Source organism: Macaca fascicularis, chromosome 20 (genome assembly GCF_037993035.2).
Source record: "Macaca fascicularis isolate 582-1 chromosome 20, T2T-MFA8v1.1".
Lineage (NCBI taxonomy): Eukaryota > Metazoa > Chordata > Mammalia > Primates > Cercopithecidae > Macaca > Macaca fascicularis.
Genome location: NC_088394.1, coordinates 76,436,935 through 76,449,808, shown reverse-complemented (window position 1 = coordinate 76,449,808; position 12,874 = coordinate 76,436,935). Strand labels below are relative to the sequence as shown.

At 39.5% G+C, this 12,874-nt stretch overlaps 1 protein-coding gene and 1 long non-coding RNA gene across 7 annotated transcripts in view; one reads left to right on the top strand and one right to left on the bottom strand.

Moving 5' to 3' along the window:
• Nucleotides 1-2,374: 2,374 nt before the first annotated feature.
• Nucleotides 2,375-12,524, bottom strand: DYNLRB2 (dynein light chain roadblock-type 2). 4 transcript variants are annotated; one of them, XM_045382514.2, is made up of 4 exons: nucleotides 12,343-12,524; nucleotides 9,845-9,920; nucleotides 3,481-3,648; nucleotides 2,375-2,623 (listed from the first exon to the last, which is right to left on the bottom strand). In XM_045382514.2, exons 1-4 carry the CDS (start codon nucleotides 12,430-12,432, stop codon nucleotides 2,580-2,582), a joined length of 378 nt encoding a protein of 125 aa, XP_045238449.1. In that variant the 5' UTR covers nucleotides 12,433-12,524; the 3' UTR covers nucleotides 2,375-2,579. The 4 variants fall into 4 exon arrangements, with proteins under 4 accessions (XP_045238449.1, XP_073883758.1, XP_073883757.1 ...); XM_074027657.1 differs by lacking the exon at nucleotides 12,343-12,524 and adding an exon at nucleotides 11,997-12,182 and having other exon boundaries at nucleotides 9,845-9,916; XM_074027656.1 differs by lacking the exon at nucleotides 12,343-12,524 and adding an exon at nucleotides 12,030-12,182 and having other exon boundaries at nucleotides 9,845-9,916.
• LOC102144542 (uncharacterized) overlaps nucleotides 12,261-12,874 on the top strand; it is a 384,854-nt gene continuing 384,240 nt past the window's right edge. For all 3 annotated transcript variants that reach the window (XR_010583939.2, XR_010583941.2, XR_012429170.1), the window contains exon 1: nucleotides 12,261-12,347. This is a non-coding gene — a long non-coding RNA (uncharacterized lncRNA). The remainder of the gene's footprint in view (nucleotides 12,348-12,874) is intronic.

Here is a 12,874-nt window from a genome sequence, read left to right as displayed (position 1 = left end):
AAATGTACTTTATAGAGATGAAACAAATATCATAAAATATTAACAGTTGTTGAATGTAGGTGAAGCTTGTATGCTGTTCCTTGTGCTATTGTTTCTAATCTTCCATAAGTCTGAAGTCTTTTAAAATAAAAAGTGTGGGAAAGTGGCCCCAAAGTCAGCTATGTGCCATAGCGTAGCTTCCCTATCCTACAATCCTTCTGGGTTTATTCATCCCACAGGTTAAGGCGGACACACTCCTGTTATACTTTGGGCTCATTTCCTTATTTGCTCTGTTCTCTCTGCAGACAGAGTCAGCAACCTCCTTATAATTGTGTGGCTTGATGATGTGCGAAGTTGTCCCTAAAACTCATTTGTATGTGTCTGGGGCTACTCCTCCTCACTACCCAAATAAGAGCCATTTTTGAGTGGTGGCAACAATGTTGGCAAAAGCAAGTATTTGTTGAATATTCACTGTGTGCTAGGCATTTTATCTGTATCAGCTCACCTGATTCTCATAAACAAGCCTTGGTTAGGTTTTCTTATCACCCTGTTTTATAAATGAGGCGATGAGGCTCCTAATGTTGACAAGCAGCAGAGCCAGAATTTGAAGAATCTAGGGCCAATGACTCTAAAACCTTCATTCCTGACCACGACTCAGCATGTCTCAGCCTGCAGCTGCATTGCAACTACCTGGAGAACATTTGCAAAACTGACATGTGCAGGCCCTGCTCCCAGGAGTACTGAGTTATGCAGTGGGGCTCCGACATCTGTTGCATGCAAAGATTTGGCTGTTTGGCTTCAGTCCCCCTTGTCTCCCTCAGCCTTGGGTGAGTTTCATCCATAACCTGTCTCCTCTCCCATCACCACTTGGGAGAGTAAATCCCTTTAACCTTAGGGATTTGGTGTGGCTCTTCCTTTCTGCTGATACCACCGTCTGTCAGGGTTGGCTATGATAGTCTCACAGGGTGCAAATTGGGGCCAGTGGTATGGCTGCACTAATAAACTTACCAGGCATCATTCTCACACTTGGCTTCATGTGGAGCTGTGGCAGGAACTTAGGTGAAAGTACCTGCGGACGCTTGCGTTGGGTAACCTGTGCCTCCTGACAAGAATCTTCTGGGGAAGGAGGACAGAGGCCCAAGGAGGAGGAGCAGGCTTCAGCTGTAGCTGTAATGTTTCATTTCTTATTTTTTGGATGAATCTCAAGAGAATGATGCACAGGGAAAAAGTCAATCCCTAAAGGTTACATATTGTATTTATTCCTCTTACTTTTTTTTTTTTCTTTAGACAGAGTCTAACTCTGTTGTAGCTCAGGCTGGAGTGAAGTGGTGCAATCTTGGCTCACTGCAACCTCCACCTCCCAGGTTCAAATGATTCTCCTGCCTCAGCCTCCCGAGTAGCTGGGATTACAGGCATGTGCCACCATGCCTGGCTAGTTTTTGTACTTTTTAGTTGAGATGGGGTTTCACCATGTTGGCCAGGCTGGTCTCAAACTCCTGACCTCAGGTGATCTGCTTGCCTCGGCCTCCCAAAATGCTGAGATTACAGGTGGGAGCCACCGTGCCTGGCCTACATAACATTTTTGATATTAAAAAATTATATCAATGGAGGACAGCTTAGTGGCTGTCAGGGGTCAAGGGTTGGAGGGAGGTGCTACCAAAGGGCATCTGAGGAATCCTGCCAGGGATGCAAATATTCTGTGTCTTGACTGAGTCACTATCAATTTCCTGGTTGTGATACTGTCCTAGGGTTTTGGAGGATGTTTCTACAGGGGGAAACTGTATAAAGGGCACACAGAATCACTATATTATTTCTAAAAATTTCACATGAAACTTCAGTTATCTCAAAATGCAAAGTTTAGTTGGAAAAAAAGGATATAAAGCAAATGTGGTAAAATGTTAACATCTCTTCTTTGTGGGTTTGGGGTGCATAGAAATCTGTTAGATTTGTTGTTATTATTTTCATGATTTTCTGAATGTTTGCAACATCCAGTAAAAATCAAACCCTCTGGAGTTATATACTCAGCCTTATATGTATGAAACCTTGCCTAAGACTCATTCCTGGCCCCCTCAGACTGGTGTGCTAGAAGCACAAGTACGAGGGATGGAGGAGCTTCTTAGGTTGGCACTGGCCCCAGTGGCAACCATGCTTCTGACTCCCTGCTGTCCTTATTTAACCTGGGAAACCATTGAATACTCTTTGAGTATTGGGACTTTCTATTCTCCGTATAGCTCCCACAATGCTCTACTGAATCTCCTTGGTCTACCACAGAAATGGGTGAAATTCTACTTCTGTACTTGGTGACAGCTACTTCTAGACTAAAAGAATTGTCACAAGGAGCGCTGTCTTATTAGAATCCTTGGTTTTGTGTATTATAAGACAATAGAGACGTATATACCAGAATTCATTTATTGTATCACTAAAGTACAACTTCACAATATAATCAAAAGGGACTAAATGAGACATGCAGAACAGTTTAGATGTAGAAATAGAAAAGAATGTTTGAAGGGTCAGTTAGATTGAAATAGAATTTTAATAATCACGAGAGAGCCAAGTGTTTCTAACCCAGTGTCGCTTAGACAGCCTTGGCCATCGCAGGTCTATTCACATGGATTCTGAATGACGATCAGAAGATATTCCTTATCTATGGAGAGATGGACAAAATCAATTCACCCTTAATTTAAATTTAATCAAGGAATATTTCAACTAGACTGCTGTTCTCTTCAAAACATCACATGGACCTTATGTAGACAGAAGGTTTCCCACCCTGGCTGCACATCAGAATTACCTGTTGAGCCTTTAGAAAATACCCATTTCCTAGGGCCTCAGAGATTCTGATTTCATTGGTTTGGGGTGGAGTTGCAGGAATGGAAAAATTTTTTAAAAGTCCTCCAAGTGATTTAATGTGTAGCCAGGGTGAGGACACTGGTGTAGAAAAAACTTCATTTAGTTTATAGGCAATTCTGATTTGATGGATTTACTATAGAGGTTTGTTCTAGATTAGTTTAGTGGCATAGGTCCCATGGTACAGTCATTTTGTAACATTGTGAACCTAATTCCTTCAGGGAAAGGAGTGTTTCTGTGGCTGCTCTTCTGGTAGACCTGGGAGATGTACTTTCCTCATAGGGAGGGTTTAAGAACCTATAGGCCTTGGGTTCACTGCCTACTTTATCTGCAGGACAGGGAACATTTCTCCCATTCTGCAGAGTCTGTATGCTAAGTTTGCTGAAAATGAGACCTACATTTTCTAATTTTTTCCATTACTAATAATAAATGCAAGTGGGCAAAATTCAACCTGTTCTAAAGTCATGGGGTCATATTAATTGCTAATTTCATAGAATTTTTAGGTTGGGATTTTTACATTCAAATATCATTTTGTAATAGAAGAATATTATGTTTTATATTGCATACTAAAATCTATACTTCCCATTCATAGAAACAAGGCTTTTTATCTTGCAAAGTAGAAAGATGATTTAACTAGGAAATGAAATGCCAAATTACCTGGAGCTACCATGATTTCATGTTTCTTTGATCTGATCCTAAGAAAAGTCAGGTCGTTCTGAGGATCAATATCACGAACTGTGCTTTTGGCTTTCATTGTTAGGTGATGAAGAAGGCCTGCATATTGAACAGTTGTTGAGTTGTCCAAGGTTGTTCGGATGGGAATACCTATTATGAAATTTAATTTTGGTTAATAATTTTCTGACTAGAAAAGTAATATGTACATTGTGAAAGTACTGGAAAACACTGATAATTGTAAAGTGGAGGAAAAAGTTATGGCTTATCACTCTCTGGTAACAATTTTAGTTTATTTCCCTCCAATCTTTTTGTCTCTGTAGATTTTTAAGTATAGTTGTGTGAAACTATATTTACAAATTTGACTGTTGCTTTTTTCTTCATTAAAATTATAACATACGAGTTGTCCTTGTTGACAGTGTCATCAACATTATTTTTAATAACTGCATACTTACTATTTTATGGACATATAATACAGTCCATCTCCTATTGTTTGGTCATTTTGTATATTTTTTATATAGCTAATGGGGTGGTGATGAACGTTTTTGTGCATAAATCTTTCAGAAGCTGTTAACTGACTACTTGAGTACTAAGTTAACATATTTTTAGATGAAATGCACTCCCCCGAATATCTTGTCTACAGTGAGTCTGCTTTGAAGTGCTTGATCTGTGACATGGTGTTAGTCTTCTTCCCTGAGGCCAGAAACATAAAGGGATATCACCACACATGCTAGACGGTACATCAAAAGGGACTCCTCACACAGTATTTTGCAAACCTTAAATTTTATGTTAGAAAATGTGGTAATAGGAGCCGCGGTGGCTCAGGCCGGTTGCTCTGGCACTCGGGGAGGCGAGGCTACATGTTCGAGGCCAACCTGGTCAACATTGATTGAAAAAAAAGAAAATGTGGTAATAAGGATATTGTAGTTTTGCTGTGCATTCCCTGGTTTGCACTCATTTTTGGTGTAAACACTATTAAATTTGGCTACTTGTATGCTCCATTGTTTGTTTGTTTGTTTTGAGACGGAGTCTCGCTGTCCTAGGCCCAGGCTGGAGTGCAACGGCAGGATCTCGGCTCACTGCAACCTCTGCCTCCTGGGTTCCAGCAATTCTCCTCCCTCAGCTTCCCAAGTAGCTGGAGTAGCTGAGACTGCGGGCACCCACCACCACGCCTGGCTAATTGCTGTATTTTTCGTAGAGACAGGGTTTCACCATGTTGGCTAGGCTGAACTCCTGACCTCAGGTGATCCACCCGCCTCATGTCTCCCAAAGTGCTGGGATTACAGGCGTGAGCCACCATGCCCAGCATGCTCTATTGTTCTGTTACACAAGTTTAAAACAGAAACTATTAACTGGAAAATTCTAGCCAGAAGAATATGCAAGTGTAATTCAATTCAGTTGAAATCAATCTAACTCAACTTGGAACACCCAGCATTAATGCCTATTATGTACCAGGCACTGTGGTAGGTATTTTACATATATCGTATCTAATGAGAGATAGCCTTCATATTATTATTATTATTTTTTTGAGATGGAGTCTCGCCTTTTCGCCCAGGCTGGAGTGCAGTGGCCGGGTCTCAGCTCACTGCAAGCTCCACCTCCCGGGTTTACGCCATTCTCCTGCCTCAGCCTCCCGAGTAGCTGGGACTACAGGCGCCCGCCACCATGCCCGGCTAGTTTTTTGTATTTTTTTAGTAGAGACGGGGTTTCACTGTGTTAGCCAGGATGGTCTCGATCTCCTGACCTCATGATCCGCCCGTCTCGGCCTCCCAAAGTGCTGGGATTACAGGCTTGAGCCACTGCGCCCGGCCGCCTTCATATTATTTTGAGAAGAACTAGATAGCCAGAGAATTCCAGGGATTTGATTTGCAATGTGCTTTTATTTTAGGAGGAGATATGAAGGTGAATTTGGGATCACTATCAAATTCCTTAGGTATCTGTATTAAGGGCACTCAAGAATGAGCCTAACATGGCTCCTGGTTTCCTTCAGAGAATGTAGCTCCAGAAACTATTAAACAAGAAGAGCACTTTCAAGAGTAGAAGAGTGTTACAAACTTAGGATTTTACCAGGTTTTCATAAAAATCTTGAAGACCATCAATTTTGACTTTGAAAAGACTGATTTCTCTTTCTTTTAAGAAAACTGCTGTGTCCAGAATGTTTTGCTAAACAGTATGAGGATAATATTTACAGGAAAACCTATTCAATAAATAAAGCATCATAAAAACCTTGCTAATCTTTTAGTATGATTTGCTGGCCACTTTTTCCCTGGAAGGCAGTCAGCTGTCTTGCATACCTGAAGGTCACAAAACATGGATCTTTAACAAGCAGGAAATGGAAATGTGGCAACACGCAACCTTTGATGGGAACTTTTTGACGAGCAGTTTTATTTTGCATCCTAAGTAGTGACTACCTACTAAGGGTGCAATGCTCAGTAGCAAAACAAGAAATACAACCAGAATAAATTATTTAAAATGTAGGTGACAGGATTATGAATCAGATGCTCAGGTCTATTTAGTTAGTCTGTTCATGATCCAAGTCAATAAATAAAACAGCTAGCCTTTTTGAATAATAAGTGTGCACAGTGGAAACACGTGGAGTTTTTCGTATCTGCCATACACACTTGGAAAAAATCAATCAACAAATATTTATTGAACTCTTGCTTGGCACCATGTGAGGTAATTAAAAAATAATTTATTGAGAAGTAATTTTAGCATATGGTATAAAATTTACCCACTTCCCTTCTGAGAAACAACTACTGGTTTCTTAGAGCCTTCTAGAGACATTCTAGGTCTATTCAAGAATGTATGTGTTTGTGTTTGTAATTTTCATTTTAATGATACCATTCTCTATTTCGTACCTTGATTTTTAAATTTAATACTCTTTGGAAATTGTCTGATTCTGTACACGTAAGTCACACATATTAGTGACTGAATAATAGTCTTGTTGAATAGATGTTTTGTAATATACTTAATATGTCCTACTGATGAGCATTTAGGCTGTTCTCAATCTTTGACTTTTGTAAACAAGGCTACTTAATATGTCCTTGGTCATCTCATTTCACATTTGTATATATGTGTAGGATAATTTCCTAAAATGAAGCTCCTAGAACAAAGAGCATATGTATTCTAAAATTTGATGGCACTACTTTACTAATCTCTATGATCCTAGTAAGCCAGCACCCGTTATTTCAATTTGTCATCTTCAACTGCACATTTGTGCTCTGGTTGATAGATTGTATTTCAAAATAAAAGGAATTGGCTGGATGGCTGTTACAATCTAATGAAACTCAAATGATAGATTGTTAGAAATGTTAGGAATATTTAAAATTAAGAGCCTGTAGAAATCAGACTTATGTACATAAGAAAATATGACAGATCTGACTGCCTGGGGGACAAACATACATATTTGCCAGTATCTAATTCAATGATCAGTGTTGCAATATTATAAACAACGAATGGTTTTATAAATGAGAAACCAATGCTAACAAAAATCTACTCTAATTAAAATATGTAGCATTGGGCTAAACTGGGAAGACTACTTTACTGTCTTCAATAGGAAGTCTACGTTTCAGTAACAGTGAAACCGAAGGACTATATTTAACATGGCATATGATGATATCTAAATGAATAAGCATGGTAGAAGTCTGACCTAACCACAAATATAATCTGAAAATGCTAAAATGATTTGCCTAGAATTAGTAGACCACAACTGCTAGTAGAAAACAGTAATACATAAAACATCATCTTAGCTAAATATTTTGGTATTAAATTTCATGGGACTTCCCAAAGCTGAAAAGCTACAAAGCTACACTGTAATAAATGACGCTTTCATCTAAAATTGAATAGGTTGTTGAAACTGAGTATTTTATTACATTCTGGTCACATAGTTTACACCATATGCCATTAATAAACATCCTTGTCATATACTCTGGTTATTAATAATCCAACCATAAAAATAAGCCCCTTATTTATATTTTAGGGAAAACAGGTTAATTTGGCTTTCAGGTAAAAACTCTTAAGTACCCAGAAACCTTGAAAAGTGTCCTGAATTCTAATATAAACTTATCCTAGTAGAGGTTAATTAGAAGTTAATGGGTATTGAAAATAATATTTTGTTGCCTTCGGATAAGAGAAGTGTTAATTGAGGAACCTCAGGAAAATAAAGTGAAAATCACTTTTCGTCTCACTACTCAGGGTGATCACTGTAACATATCCCTACTCTTCCTTCTCTATTTATTTGAAGTGTATGTGTGCACCTGACCATAGATAGGATTAGAACGCGCTGGTGACCGCTTTGTTCTCTGCTTTTTTCATCTAATACTGTGAGTTTTCCCAAGACCCTAAATAGTCTTCAACCTTTTAAATAGAGTAATGTTCATCAAGTAAATATTATATAGTTACTTTAAAAATTCCTGCACTGTTAGGATACATTTATTTACTTATTTGTTCTATTTATTTATTTATTGCTATTACATATGATGCCTCAGTGAGTATCCTCATACCTAAATATTTTCATCATCACTCTTTAGGATAAATTGCTAGGAGTAAAATTGTAGATCAAAGGGGGTGAATATTTTTCAGACGTTTGGCGCATATCACCAGGATTACCTACTTTAGACCAAGATCTTCCAAAGAATAACATTAGATGAGTGGTTCTGGGTGTCACAGGTGAATGCACCTGTACAGGGTTGAAGAGTGTCTCCCTAGACCCCCCAGATCCCCAAATTCAAGTCCAATATAAACCTCAGAAGGTGGCCTTATTTGGAAACAGGGTCTTTGCAGATGTAATTAGTTAAGATGAGGTCACACTGGATTCGCGTAGGCCCTAATCCAATAACTGGGGTTCTTATAATGAAACAGACAAGAGACACAAAGATGAGAATGCCACATCATGATGGAGGTGGAGATTGGAGTGATGTGTCTATAGGCCAAGGAACACTAAAGATTGACAACTACCAGAAGCTAGGAAGAGGTAAGGAATGATCCTTCCATAGTGTCTTCAGAGGAAGCATGAGCCTGCGGATATCTTGATTTCAACTTCTAACCTCCAGAACTGGAATAGAATACGTTTCTGTTGTTTTAAGTTACCAGGCGTGTTGTAGTTTGTTACTGCAGCCAAAGGAAACTAATGAAAGACCTCTATGAAATCACATGGACGGCTCATCTTCGGAGCCATGGCAGAGTGTATGCAAATACCTGGAAATAAAATCAATGCAACCAGATCCATGTACTAGGGCTGAAATGCTTCCTGGAAATATTCTGCATAGTTCTTGACTTACCTGTAAGGCAGATCTTAAATCTTCTCTTCCCCTGATTATTCAAGCTCAAAAATTTATTATGTTCTATTATCTCTCTCATTCATTTGGTCTTGAGTTACTGGTTATAAAACAAATCAAATGCTTTATCTGTATAAATGAATTAAAAATCCCGACATTTTCATAACTATTTAATTACTATTAAGTGTTGGGTATTATGCCAAGCACTCAACAATTATTGTCTCATTTAATGATCAAAACCACCAGTAAAATAGGTTATTGTGCATTCTTAGTGGTAAGGAGTTGTAGTTCAGAATTTAAGCAGACTTTCAGTTGGTAGTTGCTCAATAAGTATTTACTGATGGATTTTTCCAAGGCACTGAGTTGGTAATGGACCAAATCCATGGTTGCACCACAAATTATGTAAAGTAGCTACTCTTATTTTAACTAATGCTCTGGAATTTCTGGCACCCCTTGTCCTTACAAGTGTCTGAATTAGCAATGAAACCAGCAGGAACTCTTAAGAGGTTGCCACCATAGCTGAGCATGGAGCAATGTGCCAAAGTAATGTGCCAAAGTAACATGCCAAAGTAAATGCGATGTGGATTCTTAACAAGGATTGTGCAGCAAGAGCAAATTTTTGGTAAGTCTACAGATTTCATAGTTGGAAATGTATAGGCTCTTCTTATACTACATCCACAAAGAGTACATTATAAATGATATCATTAATTCTCAAAGATTTTTAAATAAAATATGTTCAAGGAACACGTTCCACTTAAAATAAAGACTGAAATTCTGTATGGTTAATAATGTTGAAACAAAAACAAACTACCATCAATGATACTCTCCCTATCTTCTATATGACAGTTTTTTTTGGCACTTCTGAAATATTGGAAGAGAATTACCAAAGCTTTAAAAAGTAAACAATGTATAGTGCTTCTTAGGAGTATATAGACATTTTTAGACATGTCTTCTTCATATTTATGTCCCCAGATCTTAGCAGAGTGTTTTTTATATATATATATGGACTAACACAGCAAACAGGTTCCTGGTTGGCTTCTGCATGTCAAGAAGATAGCCTGTGATATATTTACCTTCTGCATTTACAACCATAGTTCCAATAACCCCTTTATGGCTCTGGATCCTCTTTAAGGTTTCTTCCACCTCTGCCTGAAAGAGACCAGGAAGATAATTAACCAAAAGGGCCCTGTGGTAACTCCAACCCTAAGGAGAATAACGTTTGGAAAGATACCTACTCCCCTATCTCCATAACCTAAGGTGCCGAGTGTGATAATCTCAGATTCTTAAAAGACAGCTTTGAAATTGTCAAGTCCCACATAAATACACCTATATAAGACCTCGTGGTTATAATCCTGATAAATCTCAGTAAGACAGCTTACTGCCTCACAGGAGTTCACTCCATATTTATCTGTTTCCATTTACTAGAAAATTATTCTTTACATTGCATGGAAATTTGTCCCAGATTATCTTTCATTCATTGACCCTGCTGTATTCAAATGAAAATTCCTTTTCTACATTATAGTGCTTTAGATATTTATAGAGCTATATCATGGCCTCCCTATATCTAAAAGTAGTCCTTATTGAGAAATCTTATTTTCATTACTGTGACCTAATCAGTTCAGATGATTAAATTTAAAGGATATTCTATAAAAAACAAAGTATTCCAGGATTCTAGGATTTTCTTGATAACTATAGCTTCCATATCAGTGCAAGCTGAATGTTCAACTATGAATGATTATTCTGGAATCTATTATTGTGTTTTAAACTCATTTGGAATCTTATGTGTAGACTGTATTGTACGTTTTCTTCCTCTCTAGAAAGGTCAAAGTCAAGAACTATCTTTTCCAAACCTGCAAATTGTTCATGACTGAGCAATCTCTGGATATTCTGAGTTCAAACAGTATTCTGCAAATTCTCTTGATGAGGGTTTGCTATATTCTTCTTTCCTCTATTGCACAGGTGAACATTGTGTTACTTCAAGATAGTTTTCCTTTGCACTTGGTATGAGCATGAGCACTTACTTTCTCTATTTCAGCATCATAGCCAATGTTTTCTTAACTTCAGGCATTTTTATACTAGATTCATTATTCTTACCATTATGAATGCCATGTATATTATTTATCTAAGTATTCTTTAAATTATCTCACTGCTAAAAGTTTAAATAAATGCATTTTAAAAGGAAACCATATATCACTACCACAGATGGAAACCTGATGTTATTCCTCATAAATAGAAATAACTGTAAAACAAACAAAATGAACAAAATGAAGAGACAGCATATCATTAAATTCTACTGCAATGAAAGCTCTGAGCCTGAGGCCTGCTCTTTAGATGAAAAATGGAAACTTCCAAATGACAGTGGTATTAAGGACCTAATAGTAACAGAAATTTTCTCCTGTATGTAGTCTGAAGGTTGAACAAAAAGGAAGAGGAATAACTTTCTCACGATGTGATTCATTCTTATTTAGCATTTCTGGGCCATCTTATGTAGCAACGAATGTTTGCATCTCACTTTGAGAAACACTGCACTAAACCGTAAACGCTGAACAGGGGATCAATAATTTACTGCATTTTGGGCAATCTTTTAAGACGATGTCCACAGCTTCTTGAAGCCACTGTGTCCTCATTTATCTTTCTCCCTGTTACTTATCTCCCAAACTCCTTTCTTTTCTTTCCCTGGCCTTTCCATTTCTCCACCCAGTTGTTTCTCGTCTCATGACTTCTGAGTGCTCCTAGTACAATTTCTTAATCCCCATCTCCAATCCCCGTTTCATTCCTCTCTTAATGACCTTTGCTTTCCACAGTTTCTACTTTTTTTTTTTCTTACTCCTTTTTTTTTGGGGGTGGGGAGGAGGGGAACGAGTCTCCCATCACTTACTTCCTTTTTCTTTATTTCCCTTTCTTCTTTTTCAGTATCTTCCCTTCTCACCCTTGCATTCCCTTGCTTTCCCTGTCCCACCTCTTCCTTCTCTCTAAGGGTCTGATTTTTTTCCTTTCCATCTCGGCCTCCCGCCCCGTCTTTGGAAACTTTCCTGGCTCCCCGGATTTCTCACTCCCCTGAGCATTCTTCACCCTCTCGATCTCTCTCTTTCCTTTCTCAACATCAACCCTCCCTATGTACCACCCCCGGGAAATCAATTCCCAAGACAGCTTCCACTCATCTAGACATCTTCTTCCCCCTTTCCAAGGTCTCCCCTCGCCCCTCCAAGAAAATCCTGGAGCCACCAGTCTCCGCCGCGGCCCCTGGACCGTCCGTGCCTTGGGGGGCCCCAGGAGCCGGGCAGCGAAGGTCCTTGCCGGTAGGCGTCCTTCGAGCGCCGGGGCGTAGACGGAGACGCTAGATTTACCATCGCGGAGGCAGCGAAACTCTGGGCTCAGGCCGGCGGCACAGACTCCCGGGATGTCAACAACGCTACCAGCCGTAGCTAGGAGACAAAGGAGGAAGTGGCCCCCGGAAGCTTCGGGGCCGCGCTTGCGTGCTCGCGGATCGGCTTTTCCGCCCTGACCGTGCTCCTGATGCCTCCCGGCCGCCGTAGGTGAAGGTTCGCGGAAGCGGCGAGCAGGCGCTTACCTGAGGTTCGCCCAAGCCTGGGGCGGTGGGGCCCGGGAGGGAAGAGGGAAGTGGGTCAGGCTCCCGGTCTGTGTTCATCCATTCATTCATTCGTTGAGGCACGAATTAATGTAATAGCCACTCATTCATTCAAGAACTGCTGATTCACCACCCACCAGGTGCCAGGGAGAAGGACAAAATGCACCAAAAAGTGCCGGAAGCAGTAATGTCCACGTGTGATACTTGCCTTGGAGCAAGTAAACAGGGAACAGGGCCATCTGACTCCGGGGTTGGGCTGCTCTAGGGGTTTGGTGATATTCTTAGCTGCCTATGACCGTCCATTAGTACTGCCCTGTGCAGGGCAGATAATGTTCACTCCCTTCCCAGTAGTTTTTATATTGAAGAAAAATATATCAGAGAATCAAATAATACAATCTTATGTACTTAAAAAAAGTTAATGTATATCTGTCTACTCCAAGATCAGTAAACACAGTTTCACATTTTATGTTCTCACCTAGTTATAGCACCCTCTTTCTGTTCTCAACTCCCTTGA